The sequence below is a fragment of the Salminus brasiliensis genome, chromosome 19 (genome assembly GCF_030463535.1).
Source record: "Salminus brasiliensis chromosome 19, fSalBra1.hap2, whole genome shotgun sequence".
Lineage (NCBI taxonomy): Eukaryota > Metazoa > Chordata > Actinopteri > Characiformes > Bryconidae > Salminus > Salminus brasiliensis.
In genome coordinates, this window is record NC_132896.1 from 22,079,896 (window position 1) to 22,101,646 (window position 21,751).

General features: G+C 38.0%; 1 protein-coding gene across 3 annotated transcripts; it reads right to left on the reverse strand.

Moving 5' to 3' along the window:
* Nucleotides 1–247: 247 nt before the first annotated feature.
* Nucleotides 248–20,891, reverse strand: gsr (glutathione reductase). 3 transcript variants are annotated; one of them, XM_072664110.1, is made up of 14 exons: nt 20,759–20,842; nt 20,537–20,631; nt 19,814–19,840; nt 19,221–19,309; nt 18,160–18,229; nt 17,787–17,934; nt 12,762–12,816; nt 12,496–12,595; nt 12,317–12,403; nt 11,824–11,991; nt 10,646–10,757; nt 6,634–6,765; nt 1,295–1,428; nt 248–1,218 (listed from the first exon to the last, which is right to left on the reverse strand). In XM_072664110.1, exons 4-14 carry the CDS (start codon nt 19,304–19,306, stop codon nt 1,069–1,071), a joined length of 1,242 nt encoding a protein of 413 aa, XP_072520211.1. In that variant the 5' UTR covers nt 19,307–19,309; nt 19,814–19,840; nt 20,537–20,631; nt 20,759–20,842; the 3' UTR covers nt 248–1,068. The 3 variants fall into 3 exon arrangements, with proteins under 3 accessions (XP_072520211.1, XP_072520209.1, XP_072520210.1); XM_072664108.1 differs by having other exon boundaries at nt 20,537–20,891; XM_072664109.1 differs by lacking the exon at nt 20,759–20,842 and having other exon boundaries at nt 20,545–20,621.
* Nucleotides 20,892–21,751: the final 860 nt, after the last annotated feature.

Consider the following 21,751-nt stretch of genomic DNA (forward strand, 5'->3'; position numbering starts at 1 on the left):
CCAACATGATCTTGATAATATGCTCAGAACCTGTTGATAATCGTAATAATATTTATAACTGATTATTAGACTTAGCATGTCTGATCTAACTTATTCTAATTGTTCTGTGATGACACACTCACCCCAATTCAGTGCACAGTAGCACTAGCTTACATATAGCAATATTCATATTTTGACTCTTTAACAACCTTGTAATTCAGATAATTCAGTGATGTACAAGAGAACAGTGTACACAGAACACAATGTATAGGGTTCTGAACATATTTATTTACCACATAGTGTGTTAAAGACGATTTTTTTTCTCTTCATTGAGGGCCCACACTGATCAAGATCGTCTGTAAGAGTCAGTTTAGGCTCATTGAAAGTGGAGCAGGGTCAGGAGAAGAATTTAATGTTTCTAAGCCCTGGCTTCATTGAATATGGTTGGATAACAGCAGTTAGTCTTTTCCTGTGGTGCCAACAGTTTTGCAGAAAGTCTTGTGTTTTTTTTTTTGTTTTTTTTAACTTGACCAAAAACCAATGGTGACAGGAAAGTCATTTTGCAAACAGACCATTGTTTTGGCATAGTGTAGGAGCAGAATTCTTTGTGCAAGCGATTTCAAATGGGGGGAGTACAGCAAGAACAAGTCAATGAAAAACTGGTATGCATGTTGACAAGTGCACACATATCTTGCTTAAGCTTTAAAAAAAAACATTTGAAAATGTGATGGGAAATTAACAAACCTTAATTTAATCTAGTTACTGTCTCTCACTCTGAAAAGCACACCGTCACCATGCACAGTGTGTGCAACTGCTGAAGAGAAATGCACACACGCACACACCGGGACATCCCATATATATCTTAAACGAGGGTGGGTTTTTTAAATTTTTTTTTTATATTTTTTTTATTTTACCCAATTAAGTTATTTCTTTAATATTTTCCAGTTCTAAACAACAAAGCATAAGCACTACAAGCATACCAATGTATTTTTGTAAAGTATACAAACTATGTCCGACTGTCTGTTCATCTAGCAGGCAGTTCTACACATTACATTTCCTCCAAGATATCTATAAAAGAGACATTTTTGGTCAGCGCATTGTCACTAGCTCTTCTGAAGATGTAGGGTGAATGGCAATAGTTTTGTCAAAGTCTGCTTTGGTGGCACCCATCTTGATGGCCACAGCAAAACCTTGAAGCATCTCGTCACACCCAAGACCCTGCATATGGAGCCCAACGACCTAGAGGATATAGAAAGAGCATGTAAAATTTCAGAAGAAATACAGAGACAAAAATTTATAAATTGTCTAAACTAACCTTTTCTTCTTTTCCTACACAAACCAGCTTCATAATGCATAATGTCTTTCGTGTTGTAATGGCATGGTACATAGGAGTAAAGGAAGTTGCATAAGTCTTCACGCTTGCTTTTCCCCAACTCTTGATTGCCTCATCTGAAAAACACATATATACAATGTACCTTTTTTCTGCTCTTCATTTTAAACCTTTAAATGTGCCATTATTAGAATTCTGAGTAAATTTAAGGAGACATAATGGAAAGCCACATTTCAATTTATCTGGATGGTGCACCAGATAAACATTCTTTGTATTTGGAATAGGATTGAGCAACTTCATGGATTATAATAATTGTTCAAAAACTGTTCAACTGCTTGAGAATGGAGAATGTTATCAAATAAATTAAAAGGTACCATAAGATGCATTTATTACCCATATATTATGTCTCAGAAAGAAACACAGTAATTACTTTTATGGTGGGATTGTGAGAAAATGATTAGCTCTGCTGGTTGCTTTATAGCATATAACATAGCTTTGCTTATAGCATTGTTAAACAAAACAAAAACAAACAAAAGAAAACATTGTGTGTTTTTTTTTTGCCATTCTTTTGGGAGAATAATTACAATGGGATAGAGCTTGGGCCAGATATGACCTTCAGAGGACCATCAGGCTGGCCAAAAGGAACTACAGGGACAGAGTGGAGTCTAACTACCGTGGGTCTGATCTTAGACGCATGTGGAATGGTCTCCGCGCTATCACTGACTACAAAGGTGGTGGGATCGGTGATATGGGGTTGTCCTCCTTGCTTGCAGATGAGCTAAATGCACATTATGCTCGTTTTGAGGCAAACAACACCTCCCCAGCTACGAAACTTCCAGTAGATCTGTCTTTGTATATTCTGTATTTTGTGTATATTTTGTATTTATTTAATATACTTTTTTTTTTATATAACTTTAGTTTTTAATATGTTTAGTATGTATACAGTTTGTCCTCCTGTAGAGCATAAACCTGAGCCTCACCACAAGCATTTCAATGCATATATGTCCTGACATGTTGTGCAGATGACAAATAAACTTGAAACTTGAACCTTGAGCTTGCATAGGGCTATGGAGTCGCCAAAGGCGAGAGTGGGAAGCAAACTAGCGGCCGCTGTAGTAGCCATCGATGACTATGAATGGAGCCACGTCCATGAGATAGGAATGTCCTTGGGGTTGAAAATCGGCATAGAAAAAAAGGTCCAGAGATATGCTTTGAACGAAAGAGAAGATGGAGAATGCGGAATGGGAAAAGCGGATGGGGTTGATGGGGTAGGCGGGAAAAAATAAAAAAGGGGCAGCCAGGATTATTAAAAAAAAATAAAATAAATACATTTACAGCTTTTCAGAGTTTACTGATAGTAACTTGTCATAATAAATGACAATATTTGAAATGTTTAAAACATTCTATGAATCAGATATCTGTACACAATGTTCATTAGATACTTATCTGTACACTTATTTTCATGCATTCCAACTAAACAATTCTGGAGTAAGGTAGTTTTTCAAATAAACCTTTGGTTTGTATGAAAGATGAATTGAGCTGAACTCCAGTGCTAATGGAAATGTACATTAAAAAATATTAATAATTAATAATATTGTGAAAACATGATGATGATGAACCTCTTAACAGCTACACATTTATGCATTCCCAACCCCCTGTGCACTGCTCATGTTTTCTGGTGCCACACATCTGAGTGCTACATAGTTCTTCTGGTTTGATTTCTACAAACTTTTAAACATGTATGAAAAAAATGCAGGTACTCCCATTATTCACACGTTGGTTTCTGTTTCTGCTACTTATTGTAGCTTTCTCCTGACTTGTTAGCATAAATTATTTTCATTTTATTACTGGGCAGCTGCTTTAAGAAGCCCTAAAGATTAAAGATGGCTGTGGAGTGTTAGGACTAAGTTTAAGTATTTATAAATCGCCTGGCCTATTTGAATGATTATTATGAACAATCCATAATACGAGAAAAAGAACATGAAAAACATGCAACAATTGCTATATGAATAATTTATTTATTGAAAGTTGCCTGTTTAGATCTTTCAGCCCATTTCACATTTCTGGAAAAGTTCTTTTTAAGCAATGTTTAGATTGAACAGGACTGACCATAATCAAAGTTGGATGGGTCTTGTTTACTTTAAATCAACTAAATGCATTAGTTAAGTAATGGGGTAATTACTTTTTCTCACACGGGGCCAGTTGGTGATTTTTGAACTTTTCATCCAATAAATAAAATTAACCAAAAAATATTTAAATTAAAATTATTTGGACTTTAAAATAAAACCACAGAAAAGTGAAAAGTGTTTTGAGAGATTGTGGTAAAAAGTCCCATAGTTTGATGGCAATTTAAAAAATCTACACCTAGGAGTGACAAATCTACAGTTAGGGACATCTATTATACATTTCAGTGCCAGTAGACCTTTATTGAAATCCATCACATATAAAGAATGCTACATCTTTCCACATAATGGAAAAAAGTAAAGCTAAATACAGTGGGGCAAAAAAAGTATTTAGTCAGCCACTGATTGTGCACATTGTCCTACTTAGAAAGATGAGAGAGGTCTGTAATTTTCATCATAGGTACACTTCAACTATGAGACAAAATGAGGGGAAAAATCCAGGAAATCACATTGAAGGATTTTTAAAGAATTTATTTGTAAAATATGGTGGAAAATAAGTATTTGGTCAATAACAAAAGTTCAACTCAATACTTTGTAACAGAACCTTTGTTGGCAGAGGTCAAACGTTTCCTGCAAGTCTTCATCAGGTTTGCACACTTTATAGCTGGTATTTTGGCCCATTTCTCCATGCAGATCTCCTCTAGAGCAGTGATGATTTGGGGCTGTCGCTGGGCAACAAGGACTTTCAACCCCCTTCACAAATTTTGTTATGGGGTTGAGGTCTCGAGACTGGCTAGGCCACTCCAGGACCTTGAAATGCTTTTTACAGAGCCACTCCTTCGTTGAAGTGTTCAATGCTCTCACTGATGGGAGGTTTTGGCTTAAAATCTCACGATACATGGCCCCATTCATTCTTCCCTTAACACGGATCAGTCATCTTATCCCCTTTGCAGAAAAACAGCCCCAAAGCATGATGTTTCCACTCCCATGCTTCACAGTAAGTATGGTGTTCTTGGGATGCAACTCAGCATTCTTCTTCCTCCAAACACGAACAGTTTTTACCAAAAAGTCGGACCACATGATATTCTCCCAATCCCCTGGATCACCCATATGCTCGCTGGCAAACTTAAGACGGGCCTGGACATGTACTGGCTTAAGCAGGGGGACACACCTTGCAATGCAGGATCTAAGTCCCTCTCTGCGGTGCGCGTTACTGATGGTAGCCTTTGTTACTTTGGTCCCAGCTCTCTGCAGGGTATTCATCAGGTCCCTCTGTGTAGTTCTGGGATTTTTGTTCACCGTTCTCATGATCATTTTGACCCCACGGAATGAGATCTTGTGTGGGGCCCCAGATCGAGGGAGATTATCAATGGTCTTGTATGTCTTCCATTTTCTTACAATTGCTTCCACAGTTGATTTATTCACACCAACCAGCTTGCCTATTGTAGATTCACTCTTCCCAGCCTGGTGCAGGTGTACAATTTTCTTCCTGGTGTCCTTCGATAGCTCTTTGGTCTTGGCCATGTTTAAGTTTGGAGTCTGACTGTTTGAGGCTGTGGACAGGTGTCTTTTATACAGGTAACAAGGTCAAACAGGTACCATTAATACAGGTAACAAGTAGAAGACAGAAGAGCTTCTTAAAAGAAGTTACGGGTCTGTGAGAGCCATAAATCTTGCTTGTTTGTTGGTGACCATATACTTTTTTCCACCATAACTTACAAATAAATTCTTTAAAACTCCTACAATGTGATTTCCTTTTTTCTCATTTTGTCTCTCATAGTTGAAGTGTACCTATTATGAAAAATTACAGATCTTTCTCATCTTTCTAAGTAGGAGAACTTGCACAATCAGTGGCTGACTAAATACTTTTTTTTGCCCCATTGTGTGTGTGTGTGTGTGTAATATATATTTAAGGTAAAGGTACATTTCCAATTCTGTGAGCTAATATTTGACTGAATACTTGATACTGTACATCTGTGGCAGTTGGACTAGTAGGCCACAGCTGATGGTAGAAGAATCAACAGATTCAACAGATCAAAAACAGCCAGGTTTTGAGGAGGCAGGTGTGTATTTGCCAGAGACTAATATTGGCAAAACACTTAAAGAACAGAAATCCAGAGGCTACAGAGCAATATGCAAACCACTAAAACTTTACAAAAAGTACTTTTACAGATCACAGTTTACAAAAAGTACCTAAAGGCTTTTAAATTGCTCCTTTAAAAAAAGGTTGATTCATTGATCTCTGCAACCATTTCTGGAATACTGCCTGCTGAAATAGGAAAGAGTGCAAAACTGTTACTACAATGTTGAAAGAAAACAATTCTCTAGAATAGAGGTCTTCATATCTTGAATCCAGTTCCCAGTCCTGGATTTTGTTGTCACTGGATGTTAAGGGAACAGTTAGTGTAACTGACTGTAATCCCTGGTAGGTGTGACACTAAGTCCAGAATTCAAGCTCCAGCTAAACATTTGTATAATGCCACTGATTGTGGCATCAGGAGGGTCTATGCTTCTTAATACAACAGGATAACCACAAAATCTGCAAGCCAACAGACTTACCATTAGATTATTTGTATTTGCAGATGTTTTATAGTTCAGTATTCCTCTGTAGTCTTTGATCAACAAAATACTATTCTGTTTGACAACAAGTCAAAGTTATATTAATGCTAATTAGCACCATAGACGCATAGATGCATTTTTGCCTAGTGATCAAAAGCCAACTTTGCAGTAAGACTACATTAACTAAGAGCACAATTCCACTTTCACACAGCCCTCTCTATTCACACAGAGTTCAACTACAGCTACTACAGAGCACCCTATTTCATTGGACAGTTTTTTGTATGAATATAGATATTGTACAACCTTTGTGTAATAAACAGCTTACTCTACTACAAGACCTCTAAAGGGGTCTTGTGGTATCTATCACCAACACATTTGCATTCAGATTCTTTCTACAAATCCTGCAAAAATAAATAAATAAATAAATAAATAAATAAATAAAAAGGTGGAGCCACCTTCTTGTTCCAGTGCAAGACAAGTGTACACATACCATTTTTTTGGTCACCAATCTTTGCTTCCTTGACAATAAATATGTTATGTGAACTCAATAACTATTTTTTACACTGTGGCCTTTTCATTATGTTTCCTTTCCCTTTTATTAGTCATCCTTTATGCCTTACCTGATGTGCTCATAATACTTACCTTCAGTTAGTCCTACAGTGCCAATAGGTGGGTGACTGAAGACAACAGTAGGAATGTTGCTATAGTCGACTTTAGATTCTGCTTTGCCCTCAAACAGGCGATGTGCAAGTTTCCGGCCAGCAGCAATAGCAACTTCTCAGACAAACAGAGAAAGAGACAAGTCAAATCAATGTTTTTGAGCAAAGAAATCACCATACTCTGATTGACTGCACCTCTCCTGGACTCCTGCCCGTGTGTGTGTGTGCAAGGCTTTTGTCTATATAGCAAGTTGGATTTTAGCAAATGTTCTCACACACATGTGCAAACACATGTCCTTCTTGTCCCGAAGGGAGAGGCATTGTAGAATCAGGGCTACTGCATCATCAGTAGATCTCTTCTGTCTGTATACAAACTGCAGTGGACTCAGGGTGGCAGGTAGTGAGGAAAACCTAACCAACCAACCTAACCTCTCTAACCAGTACTTATAATAATGAGGTTAGAGCAACTGAGTGTCAGTCATTTGAGCAGGTAATATGTTTAATTGTTAAAAAGACCTTCAAAAGGTTTTCAAAAGAATGTCCTGTTTTTATATACAGCTGTATGTTGCGTAAAACCTAAAATGCTAAATATATTCAGAATTGATCATAAATACAGTGAATCATTACAGTGCTTCATATTACATTTATGTAACATGACTCCAGGAATCCACTTCTATTTAACCCCACTGGTGGTGAGGCTGGGCACAGATGTTGGGTAGTTAACCCTGGCATTCAAAAAAAAAAAAAAGAAAGAAAGATAAATAAAAGATCTTGTGTCTACAAAAATGTGTGATGGTATGCAACCTATCTGAAGTATTTACTCATTCTTTATAAAAGAAAAAAGGGTCCATGGTTGCAGACTGCAGCATTTTCTGAGCGTTCTCTACTGAAACGACACACACACACACACAATGTTTAAATCTTTATATTTAAATCTAAATATTGCCGGCCTTCTGTTGCCTACTTAGTATTTATACTCAGTTTGACTTGCTTGTTACTGATTTGTTTTTCTTGGTTATGTTTTCACCTCTGTGACAGGTTTTACAAGTTAGTTCATTCTGTAAAGGTTTAAAAAGGCTAATTTTACACATATACGGATTAAAAGGTTAATTAATTCCATACAGGGTTAGATTAAATCAGTATGGATTCAATACACTTTGGTACAACAGCAAATAATCTGTGAATCACCAAAACATCCATTTTGTTTTTATTCAGAAAGCACTACTATATTATCAGACATATATTATTCTTCTTATTAGTGTGACTGCAGAGTAGGTGTAGTTTGAGTGCAGACAAGTAGAGGAACCTCAATTGGCCTGATAGTATCTCCCCAACATAAGAGTTTCTTCAAAACCTCGGTTTCCAGCTAACACTCTGCTTATTCCATGTTATTTCACATCAACACAGCATTTGGTCTGTTTGGGTCTGCTGAATTTTCAAAAATTCTTTATAAGAATCTTTGTAGGCCAACAACAGGGTTTTGAATCTGATGCAAGCAGCTACAAGAAGCCAGAAGAAAACGCAGCAGTGGAGTTACATGGCTGAACATAGAAACGTTGAAAACAACCTGTGCCGCTACATTCTGGATTAGTTGCAGGGGCTTGATGGCGGGCAAAGGGAGACCAGCCAGAAAGGAGTTGCAATAATCAAGTTCTGAAGTGACAAGAGACTGAACACGTGTGGCTTCTCTGGAGAGGAAAGGTCGAACTGGCCTGATGGTGGTGCTATAGCGAAGCATAAAACTTTAAGGTACATATCTCCTACCGGTATACTGACTGGGCCTCATTGATAGTTATACGGGTACGGGATATGGGTTGTAACACAATCCTGAACGGGACACTGAGAAAAAAACTTCGGATGGCATGACTCCCACAAGACAAGATGGAGGCACTGGAGAAAACGAAACCTTAGACTCAATTAGAGGGGTGGTAAGTTAGGTTCTGACCACGGGGATAGAAGCGCTTCGTGACGAATTAAAAAGAGATCTTGCGGATTTCCTTTCCATGAGGACATTAAAAAACAGATAGACAAATTCAAATCGGAACTACATGGGAATATACAAGACATCACAGGCCAGATGAAAAGCATGGGGGCACACGTGGGAGAGATGGAGGAGGATTAAGGAGGCTCTCACTCAACTGCTTGATAACCAGCGAGTGCTGCAAGACAAAGTCTCTGATTTGAAAGGCCGTTCCAGGCCCAATAATATTAGACTTTCTTGCTACGGAGGGGCCCCACGTGTTGGCTGCTCCTCTCACCACCAAAGGCGACATGGTAACTTTTCTGTTGAAAAGTTGTTTACTGTGAGCGGACTGCATCTACTGTCAACCACCAGCTGGGGGCCCAGTCAGCAAAGTATGAAAGTTGGTGGAGTTGGAGCAAAGAACTCCAAGCCCCAGAATCCCCAGTGGTAATCAACGCTGACCAGACCCACCTGTGTGGCATGGTATAAATACACCCAGCCAAACACAATTCCCCGTCGCACCTTTGTAGAGAGGCGAACGGTAACAGTGGGTTTAAGTTGTGAACAGTGAAGAAAAGCTAAAGCTGAAGTTGAAAAGAGAAAACAGTTCAAGTTTTGAACAGTGAAGAAAAGCTGAAGTTAAAACAGAAAACAGTTCAAGTTGTGAACAGTGAGGAAAAGCTGAAGTTATAAGAGAAAAGCATTTGAGTTGTGAACGGACACTGACAGTGTGATTTGAATGTATTGGTGCTGTAAATATAAGATACACTATATGGATTAAAGTACTCATTCATTGTTTCTTTTGAAGTTAGGGGTATTTAAAAATATTTTATCTTGCTATCGTTAAAGGATCTGTATCTACCGTCCCAACTCTCTGCTAAATTTTAGGGCAGTGCTGTGTGGTGTTGACTGCATTCAGTGGCGAGCATTAGTAAGGTCGGGATGTTTAATGATCACCACCCCAGCTCATCTCAAAAACATTGGATAGACAAATATCCAGAAAACACAGTTCTACAGCTCAATGAGGGGGGCTTTATACTTTTCTAGCCCATGCCTGGCATTAAGCATGGTGGCATGGTAAAACTGACCACCATCTTCCCCAGAACTCTGGTGGCACCCAGTAATTGCATCCTCTTTCTGTCATGTCCAGAAATTGAAGAAATGATTGATTAAAATATCAAGTATACAAATTAAAGCTGACCTGTAGACATACAACGTACAGTTGTCAGCTCGCACTATTAGTTCTCATATAAATAAAATGGGATGTTGTGGTAGGAGAACCCAATAAAAAAAAAATAATAATAATAAAAAAAAAACAACAGACTAGAGAAGCCACAATCCTAAGAGAATGTCATGTTCACATATGAAACAAAAACAGAACCTTTTGGCAAAGCACATCATTGTTCCATTGACAGAAAGTGAAATGAGGCCTTTAAAGTAAAGAACACAGTCCCTACGGTGAAACATGCTGGAGGTTCAAAAATGCTTTGCTGCCTCTGGCACAGGATGCCTTGACTGTGTGCATGGAATGCAATCTGAAGACTATCAAAGAATTTTGGAGCACAGTGTAGGGCCTAGTCAAAGGTCATGAGTCTTCCAGCAGGACAATGACCCAAAGCATACTTCATAAAGCACAGAAAAACTGCCAAAGTCAAATCAAAGTGCTGAACTGTTCTAAAAACGGACCACACAGAGTCTAGTGGATGGCTATAAATGCTACAGAATGCCTATGGAGAGATCTCAAAACAGCAGTTGCCAGAAGGCCTCCTTCAATTCTCAAGACCTGAACAGCCTTTCATAAGAGTTCCTGTAGTGAGGTGTTAGAAACTCATTACAGAAAGCGATTGATTATTGTTTCCAAAGGGTGTGATGCAAAATATTTGTTTGATTTTTGAGGTTGCCAATAAGTTAAGATGTCAGATCTAAGTTCGGGGGGGGGCACTATTTTTGGCCATGGCTGTATGTGGCATTTCAACAGCAAAATGGAATTACATTATGGAATTTCAGAGAATTTTAAAGACTAAAATGCTACCTGGAGTCAGGAGAGCCTTCCCACAAACGTCCCCAACTGCATATATGCCCTTGCGAGTAGTGTTTTGGAATTCATCAACCACAATGTGTCCCTTCGGATCAAGTTCTACACCCTGCAAGATAAAAAAAAAAGGCCAAAGTAAGTAACACAGAAACACAGAATATATATATATATATATATATATATATATATATATATATATATATATACACATACACATACACCACAAGAAATATTGACATAATGTTTGATGTTCTTTTAGAAATAAGGTAAGGTTATAAATGAAAGTAATGTAAACGCATCACTTTGGGTAAAAACAATGAACATTTGACTTTTTCTTTTGTTAAATAAATGACAACAAAGATGCCAATTCCTAAAATGCTATGCCAAATAGCTGGCATTTTAGCCACTTTTGGCTGAAATAATCCCAATAAGTATCCTATGTTTTCATATAACTGCCTACTCGCTGGTAACTCTCTGACATTATCTGAAAGAAAGTCTTTCAGTTGTCTGATGTTTAGGGTGTTTCTTGCATGCACAGCCCATTTCAAAATTTTACACAACAGCACTTCAGTATGACTAGGATCCAGGCCTTGAACTCTACCTTTCTTTCAAGTCATTCTTAGGTAAAATTACTAGAATATTTTGGGTCATTGTGATGAAGCATGATCAACCTCAACTACAGCTTCAGTTTCTTCCTTAAGCACACACCCATAGTGAAGCATTTGCTAGGCCTTGCGGCTGCAAAGCAGCTACAAACTGGATTCTATTCTATTTTTGGGCATTCAGTAGGAATAAATATTGGGGTTTCCTAATTGCATTTATGACATTTTATTAATACGTTTCCTCTCAGTTTCATTGATTACATCTCTCATGTTGTTAATATAAAGATTAAAAGCCTATATGACAAGGTTTTCATGGGCAGTCCTATGAAAGATTAAAATGCACTGCCCTTCATAAGAATTGGCAAAGTAAAGTGAACTGATCCAAATGTCCACTCTTTCGTAGATATTCATTTCATTTAGTTTTTTGTTGGTTTGTGGCGAGAAGACAATTTAAAAGCAATTACAACATTAATAGCACTTCCTTCCAAAAAAAGAAAGTTTTATGAAAAACTAAAATTTTAGGGCCTTAAATTGCATGACTTGAATTATGAATTGTAAACATGCAGTCATTACCATCTGACCAAGGTTGAGGCCAGCTGTGTTGGGCTCTCTCCCAATGGCCCACAACAGACAATCCACCTCCGGAATGCTGCCTGTCTTCTCTTCTGTGCCCTTGCCTTCTGGGTCCTTTGTCACCAGAATGATTTTGAGACCCTTTTCTGTTTTCTGAACCGACCTTATCTATGAAGACACAGTTTCATATGTGCTGTGATAAAGGATTGGTATAAATATATTTAGCATTTGGCTTGTACAAGTTATAAAACTTAATAACCATGTAAAGAAACTAAACAAAAAAGGTTTTGTTGGTGTTTTTGTGCAGAAAAATATGTAAATGAGTTAGAGACAATATATATATATTTTTCGATATTTTCATAGATTTAATATAAATTCATCTCTTTTAATTCAAATTCATCTCTATAAATTCATCTCCATTAGTTGTGTTAGCCTGCACACTAGACAGTTCACTTCAAGTTAAAGTGAAATTAAACTATGCTTTTAACTTTACCTGAGAGTTTTTCCACAAATCAATCCCACTGTTTTGCAATTCTTTGGTACAATTTGTGCTTATCAAGGCATCAAAATTCCTCAGTACCTTGGGAAAAAACATTTAAAAATACTTTACGAAGTGATTTTGTGCAGTTTATTGGACACATAATTATCTGTTTTAGGAAACAGGCCTCTTACACCACCCTGACGAATGATGAGAGATGTTTTGGACCCTAAAGATGAGAGAATTCCTGCCATTTCCACAGCAATATATCCTGCGCCCACAATAACACTACGTCTATAGAAAAAGAAAAAGACCTCAAATAAATACCAAAACTGTTTGATGTGAAGTATTTGATCATTTTTGCAATATAGCCAACATTTAATGTCAGGCAATAATAAATTACTATGTATTTAATGTTTAAGTTAATATTCAGTAAAACTGTTAGGTCAGTACAACTTACTTGGGACATGATTCAAGTTCAAAAAACCCATCGCTGGTAATGCCAAGACTAGCTCCTGCAAGAACATAAAATGATTGCAGAATTAAAAACACAAAATGCGATGGACTTCATCATGGTTATTCCATTTAGGTTAGTTTCATCTTGCTGCAAAATAGTTAAAGTGGGACATGTAATGTTTATTCTAGAAAGTAAATTGAATGGGAACTTTTAAAGCATATGTTTTGTATTCTGTAACAAGGTCATTTTTAGAAAAAGTAAATGCCCATTTTGTGCTAATCAAGGTAAGGTTCAAATCAAGTCAATTGGGTTTTATTGTCATTTCAACTACATACAGAGTACGCAGTGAAACGAAACAACGTTCCTCCAGGACCATGGTGCAACATAGACAATGCATACAAAACAAAAAGTGCAACACAATACAAGTGCGTACATCTGTACGTCAGTCATGCAGGTCAGTTTAAGCTTTTAGTCCATGTACAGCGTTTTGACTGCAAGTTGTTGTGACAAAATGCATATAATTAACATTCATATATAAGATTCTATATTCTACAGTACATGCAAATGTCAGACCTTAAAGTACATGTAAATAATTAATGAAGAGATATTTCTGAAGTCTCTACAGACAAGCCAGATAAGTTCTGGAAAGTTCTAGAAGTGCTGGGGAGGGCAAAATAGAATTCTTTGGCCACAATCAGCAAAGCAGTCTGTTGAAAAAGGTACTGCATTTTATTCAATTAATCCTTGCAAATTGTGAAGCATGGAGCTATATCTATCAATGTTGCCAGTGGCAGTTGCCCTATTGCAAGGATGGAGGCAAAAATCAATCATCAAGATGACACCACTGGTGGCAGACTCGGCACAGAGCTCTCTAGTTATCGCACCTCTATCAACAACCCTCCCCCTAACACTTAAGCTGCAATTTAGGTGATTAAATTAATGTGAAGCTGATGTGAGCCAGCTCTTCCAGAGACAAAAGACCAGGAAAGCACCAGACCCAGACAGTGTTTGACCATCCCTCCTTAACAGTCGTGCTGACCAATTGGCTCCAATCTTCACAAACATTTTTAACAGATCACTGGAGCTGTGTGAAGTTCCTTCCTGCTTCAAACGCTCCACTATCATCCCAGTCCCCCAAAAATTCTCCATGACAGGACTGAATGACCGGCCTGTCACTCTGACGTCTGTGGTCATGAAGTCCCTTGAACGTCCCACCTGATAGAGGTCACAGGACACCTGCAGTTTGCCTATCGGGCAAACAGGTCAGTGAACGCAAACATGGGTCTGCATTACGTCATGCAATATCTTGACTGCCCAGGGACATATGCAAGAATTCTGTTTCTTGACTTCAGCCCGGTGTGCAATACCATTGTCCTAGTCATTCTATCCTCCAAACTCTCCCAGCTGTATATTGTTGCATACTGCTATTCTGTGAAAAACATTGTAAAGCACACTGTATAGAAATGTCCTTGTATAGTGTATGTATACTGCCACAGGTAGGGTGCAATTTCCAGATGCCTGAAGGTGCAAACAAGATAGGAATGGCCTGTCATCATACCGCTCGGGAAGGAGACAGGTTCTGGGTCCCCGAGATGGTCCGAAACATGCATATCAACCCAAAAACAAAAGCAAAAGATCTTATGAAGATGCTGGCTGAAGCTGGTAAGAGTTGTGCAGCTACACAAATGTGATGATTAAAAATGTGAAATGTGAAAGGTGGTCACCTTTGAGAAAAACACTTTTGCTAGAAAACCACATCAAAACCCTGGTTGGCTGCAAAAGACTTCGCACCCTCTGGAGTGTTGAGGCACTGTTCAACTGCGCAAAATAAGCAAAAGGTGTGCTTGGAGAAAAAAGGGTGCAGAAGTTCATGAAAAGAACACCTCTTTAATGAAGGCAGATTAATCGTACTTTTGGCCTTTACGCAGTTTGCCATAGGCACAGGGAACATTTCAAGTTTTGAGGCAAATAATGGATTAAATACAAGCAAATTCTAGAAACACTATGCTAATAATGATGGCGACTCTCCCTCCCCCTGGCTCTCTTACCTCTACCCCCTGCTCATCTTACAATAAAAAAGCAGGAGGTTACATGACTTCAGACTTAGATTTTCTCTTACCATCCACCCACAACCCAGTTGTGATCAACTGGCAGCAATTAACAAACTTTGTTCTGTTTCCACATGATTCAAGAGCTCAAAAAAAATAAATAAATCACTACCTGACTAAATTACTACAGGCCGGTTGCCCTTACCTGTGTGGTTTTTGAACACTCTGACAACCGGCCATCAGTACTGGAGTATTACAGGGTTGTGTGCCCTCACCCTCAGTCTTTACAAATGACAGCCTTTTCAAAAGACCCATTTGCAAAGATTCTGAAGTTTGCAAATGACACACTTTGAAACATGGTCAGCTTCATAAACAATGATGGCTTGTTTTACATATAGGTATGCTCATCACGCCTATGTGTTGAGCATACATAACATAACAGTTCTAGCTGAGGAAGAGTGGGGGGAAATACCTTTTACCCACCCTTACTTCCTATCAGAGCTCAGTGTGGGTATGATGAGTGAACTGGAAGTATCAGCTCAACTTTACAGAAACAGTTGGCAGGATGGCCCCTTCCTGTTCAAACTGGACTGTGTACCATTGCATAAGCAAGGTCCATAAAGGATGAGCGGGTTTGGTGTAGAAGTCCAGACCTCAACCTAACACCTTTTGGGATGAATTAGAGCAGAGACTGCAAACCAGGCCTTCTCGTCCAACATCAGTGTCTGACCTCACAAATGCACTTCTGAAATAATGGTCAAAAATTCCCATGAACACAATTCTTCCGAATGGGAGGTCACTCAAGTTCATATGCGTGTGAAAGCAGGCGAATGAATCCTTTTGCCAATATAGGATAGGTGTTTATTCCCTCCAGGTGGTTGAGTGCAGTGTGCCTTGCCAGTGAGGCCACATCAGTAGATCTGTTAGCAAGGTAGGTAAACTGATGAGGGTCCAGAGATAAGAGAGCTTGTGATGGGTAGCAATATAGCCAGTCAGAATACTCCCCACAGTGCAGGTGCAAAATGTCCTGAGGATGCAGAAATTCATACCAAACAGGATCCTGTAGCACAGTGAGCTGTTCAGACCCAGATTCTGGAGCTTGAGGTCAAGACTTGAGGGAATAATTGTGTTAAATGTTGAACTGTAGTCCACAAACAGCATTTACATATTCATGTTCTTGTCCAGGTGGGAGAGCGCAGCATGCAGACTCATGGCAATACCATCATCAGTGGATCTGTTCCACCTGTGTGCAAGCTGCAATGGGTTCAGGGTGGCAGGTAGTGAGGAGCAATTAAGGTCTCTAACCAGTCTCTCAAAGCACTTACTTAAGATAGGGGTTAGAGCAACCAGTCATGCTGGCTGTCTTTGAAACAGGGACAATGGTGGCCAGTTTGACAGAGTGCAACATCAATCTGACGAGGACTCTGGGGCTCCTGCCTCATTTCTCCGGTGGGTGTACGTGGCCGGGCAGCCCAGATGAACGGTGCTTCTTCAAAAATTACAAATAAAGGATCTGTATTGTAAGTCCAGGAGCGAATAGAAATTGTGTTGATGTCTGGTGAACGCAGTACCCGGGTCATTGCAGCAGATTTCAATGCAAGACACCCTATGAGGCCACCCATCTCCCATGCTACAGTTAGCAAACTGCTTGCCAAGTTTTGTGAAACTGGGTCAGTGTTGGATTTGCCAAAATGTGGACGCATGAAAACGGTCACTAATGAAGAAACATCAGTGGCTGTGCTACATTTTGTTCAGTGATGAGGCAAACTTTTATGTGAATGGTTCTTCTGTGGTGTTGCTATCAGTGTGTGAAGAGGGGGAGAAAAGGGTTGCATTGACAATCCAACACAATGGGCAGCACTTTGAACACATTTTAAAAGTGGTCAGAAACTTGTAAATAACTCATGAAAGAATAAAGTGACGTGTCACATGACCCTCTTCCCATTGAAAAAAATAAAGTTGGATCCAAAATGGTCGACTAATGCTAACTAATATTAGACTAAAGCTAACTAATGTCGACTAATACTAATGTGCCACAAACAGGAAGTTAATATCACCAACCATTCCCATTTTATTTAGGTGTATCCATATAAATGGCCCACCCCGTACATTTACATAATTGAATCCGCACTATTCATAACTGCAGGTCTAACATGACAAAACAGAATTAATAAAACTTAAAACAAGTTTTATTTATAGTATGTGAAGTAAATATTTTTAGTATGTGTATTTACAGCTCTGAAGAAAATTGAGAAACCACCCTACATTATCTGTTTTTCTAGTTTTACTATTTATAGGTAATGTGTTTAGGGAAAATAACATTTGCCATTACATTTCATAAACCATGGACCCTAAACTCCATATAAAAATATTGCTATATAGAGCATTTATTTGTGTAAATGACAACTGCTAAAATTATTATAATAATTATAACGCAAAGAAGTTCTTCCTCAAAATTAAACACAGTACTAAAATTTTAACTTTGAGAGCACTAAAAAAAAATCACTATGATAAAATAACCTTGGCAGCCAATTACAGCTTTCATGTCTTGGCAGGCTTTCCTCTTTCACATTGCTGTTGGGTGACTTTATGCATTAGAATGCAAATTCAAGTAACTCAAACAGCAGACTGTTCAGTTTCACTATAGTATAGGCCATAGAGCTTTGTGAAAAAAACACTTGAAATGCCCAAGACTAAAATTAAAAGTGTAGAATAAGTGAGAATAACTTATTATTTATCATCTTATCCACATCCTCTTGATCAAGGTCATGATGAGTCCAAAGCCTTAACAGAATGTGAAGTACCCAGAGGATACACACACAGACACGAAGAACACACCCAACTCCTCACAGACAAGACCAAACCTACAACCCCGGCCTTGGGGCTGCACAATGCTACTACCTGCTGTGCCAATGTGTAAACAACAAGAGCTGTGCCTTCTTGCTTAATTTCTATGACCTAAATATAGATTTCAGCTCACCTGGCACATCCTCGTCACTAACTGTAGATGGATGTCCACCAGTGGCAATAAGGATATGTGGTGCTGAGTATTTCTTCCCACTGACTTCAACAGTAGGCTCTGTGTCATCAGTGAAGCGTGCATGGCCTTGAATGATCTGAATTTTGGCCTGTGTACATTAAAGAAAAACAATACCATCAACCAAAAGAGCTGTCTGCATTATTTATCAATTACAAACATATCCAATTACCACAGACTAATCATTGAAAAGTCATGGTGTTCACAGTATTAAACGCTGTTAGAAAGAAAATCATATTTGGCCTTCAGCATAAATGCATCAACAAGTAAAAATATATATTTTTTTTTTAGAAAGTCTCTTTAAAGAAATGCCTACCTTGTCAAGATTGTTCCGGTAAATCTCATTTAGACGGCCAACATAAGCATCCCTTTTGTTTTTAATCAGTCTGAAAGCATAGATAAAAAGTCATGAGAGTTATTTTTGTGAATACCACTTTACTCAAGAAGTTTCTGGCATTATTTTTATTTTACAATTACAAGTTTACAGTTGATTCTGCTCTGTTTTTAAACCATGGCAGAATTTTTATTTGGGAGCACCATTGAGAAAAAAAAAGCATTTGACCTGATTAAACTGCCACTATATAACACATGAACAAAAACGTTTTTTTTTTTTTTTTTTTAACAATGACACTGAAAGTCTAGTACCACCATTTTGGCTGGGTATAATCTGCATATTAGTCTACTTGGCTCATAGCAGGTGTTACTAGAATCTGATTAATAACCTTGCATAGCGGCCCTTCCTGAGTTAAGAACTGCTAGTTAAAGATTCACAAGCATGGCTTTTCCTGTGTTCTAACAGCACTGAATGGACATATTGTGTATACTTACAAAACAAAACAGCACTTTGTTCAGCACTGTGCACAGCACAGCAATTAGCAAACATGGCCCAATTGATTCAAATGCAGGCATTTAAACAGGTTGCCGGAATAGCTGGTAAAGTCAAGTAAAGTAAGTGACCAACATAAAAATGCAAATAGTGTTTTTGATTACACTGTGATCTAAGCAAACACAGAAAAAAAAGTAGCTACACATATACATAGCTAGCAACTTTCCGCTTCCAAGCAAATCTTCCTTCAGTAACAGAACTTTAAAATGCATGTTAAAAAGTATTTCCCACAATTTAATGATAAACCCCTTTATTTAGTGTATTAACCTTTGCTATAATGTAAGTACATTTAAACACCTATCTAGCTAGCTCTGTGTTTTTTCTGGCTGACTTTTGATTGTTAAATAAACATTTTGTTTTGGTATACAGACCTTGGACCTTATAAAGGTAGAATGACCACTTATGACAGGAAGAATAAAGACGGAAAATAAAAGTATATAATATATGTTTTTCTGTGTGCTCCTGTCTATCTGGAGCACCATTTTACTCACTCCCAGCTAACGTGTACTTGTGCTCCCTCAAAGCCATAGTCCGCATGATCATGAAGATATTCAGCATGGGTTGATGCATTCCACATAACCTGCCACCAAACAAGTAAAATTACTTTTTTCAGTAGATACGTTATCCCCATTGGCATAACAATTTTTTCAACCAGACCACCACAATTCATGACAAACAACTGGAAGGCAAGACAAGCCACACATTAAGTAATAATGCAAATTCCTAAGTAAACATAAAACATAAGAGAACAATTCATGATTTTGTTATGAATTCATATATCTATGTGGCCTGTTTTGATCTGAAAGTTTGATATGCATAGCAATAACTAATCAAAATAATCAGAAAAAAGATTTTTTAATTTTTTAATGTTTGAAAAAAGTCAGTTGGTCGAGTATACACACAAACAGAGGTAATTATGCACTGAAAACATTAGCATTAGATGTGATTTCTAGCCCAGTAAAACAACAGGCCTGTATACCAGTACACACACTGCATACACTGATGGTATGACAACTTTGTTCACTGCATGAAAACTAAAATAGATTAAATTATTACTTGAAATTTCAATACAAAACAAAATTACCTTCTTTGGAACACAGCCAACATTTACCTGTAATAAAAAAGTAAATAAGTCCATTGTGTGTGTGTGTGTGTGTGTGTGTCACTGTTGGGTCAGAAATAACATCATCTAGGCCATAATTACTGATTTGTTAGAAGATTAATTTAATTTGTCTGCATTTAGGACTAGTTGAGACTAATAATGGACTGGACGTGTAATTATTACATTAGCTAATGGGAATAAGAGCAGACAGGAATCATAATTCATGAGAGATTGCTTACCTGACAGGCTACAATGTACTACAATCGAATTTACATGTTACGCGCACATTCATAAACGATTATGCTCCACGACACATCTATATTTCGGATTAAATAAGTGGTGTTACTATTACCCCTTAACGAAATGTATTGTGTTCAATCACCAAACAGGTACAGCCTACACACTAAACATATCTGCCCAGCCATTTTTTATCGTCAAACAGATATTTAGAGAAATATCCTTTATAAAAACAACACAAGCACTAGACCGAAGCTTTTTTCCACAAACACGCCCTAGCACAGCGCACAAAACACTAAACATAATAAGTAGAATCTGGAGGCCTCGCAATGTTCATGTGACCGTTCACCAATGTGCAGACAAAATACAAAAACAGAAGACACAAAGCTCTAAGGCCTAAACTATAGTGAAACTGAACAATCCGCTGTTTGAGTAAGCTTTTCCATAACCAATATTATCTTTACTCACGCAGGTACCTCCAAGTTTGTAACTTTCGATCACAGCAGAGGTGGCACCAAGCTCGGCAGCCCTTCGTGCACCAGCTAACCCCCCGGATCCACCTCCTATTACCAGAAAATCGAAACGGGTGACAGAATCAGCCGCCATGCCTCGGCGCAGAACTCTGAAGGGTGAGATCGATAGACAAAGTGTTAGAAAACACGTCTGCCTGCGACTTAGATTTAACAGTACCTCCATGACCAGGAAGTCCGCACAACGCCGGACGCAGTTTTGGTAAGGGTGGGACTTTCCCATGACTGATATAAAAGCCAGCGCTTAGTCATTGTGATTTGCGACAATGGTCTGCACATCCCAGAAACATTTACAGTATAGGTAACACCGCCCTCCACTGTGAGGCGCGAGATGCGAAATACGTCACATAAATAAACGTCTAGTAAACGTTCCAATTTTTATGCTTTAACATATACAACTTAATGACAAAATGTATCTATGTAACAGAAATTACAAAATTAAAAAATCTCCTTGCAGGTAAAATGGCCTTAGCATAGTTTAGCATAACTACATGTAACGTTATATATGCAAAATTCCTTTACAAAAACACATAAAGCAGTCATATCGTAAAGCTCTATAATGATTGGCTTGTCACCTAGCTAATACGTGGTAGTTACGTGCATGCAACGTAACCTGATGACTAAAGTTTAGTTGTTGCGACGTAACCACATACGTTGTGACAACCGGAAAAGTGAAAGTCCCCGATTCGTTGCGGCAACGTAACTTTGTAACGATGTCAGCTGGTTGTGAACAAGTTGAAGCAACGTTTGCTAATAGTTGTGTGTTGGTAATTGGTAGGTCACCTTGATAAATATGAGTTATTCAATTGTCTAATTCAATTGACTGTTTCAAATTCAACAAATAATACCCTTACTCTATTAGGAAACGTGCTAAATAACACAATAATATATATTTTTATTTTTTTATAAATTATTATTATAAGAAATATTGTTATTTAGCATGTTTCCTAATAGAGTAACGGTATTATTATTATTATTATTATTATAGAATAAATAGAATTAAATAAATTTATCAGTCATCCTGACTGTCAAGTAAAAAAAGGCAAGTCTTATTTTCTGTAGCACTGTAACATATCAGATAATGCATTTGCATTGTGTTGGTGTTGCAATTAATATAGAAAACAAAGAAATAGTTTGTTGACTTCATTAAAGG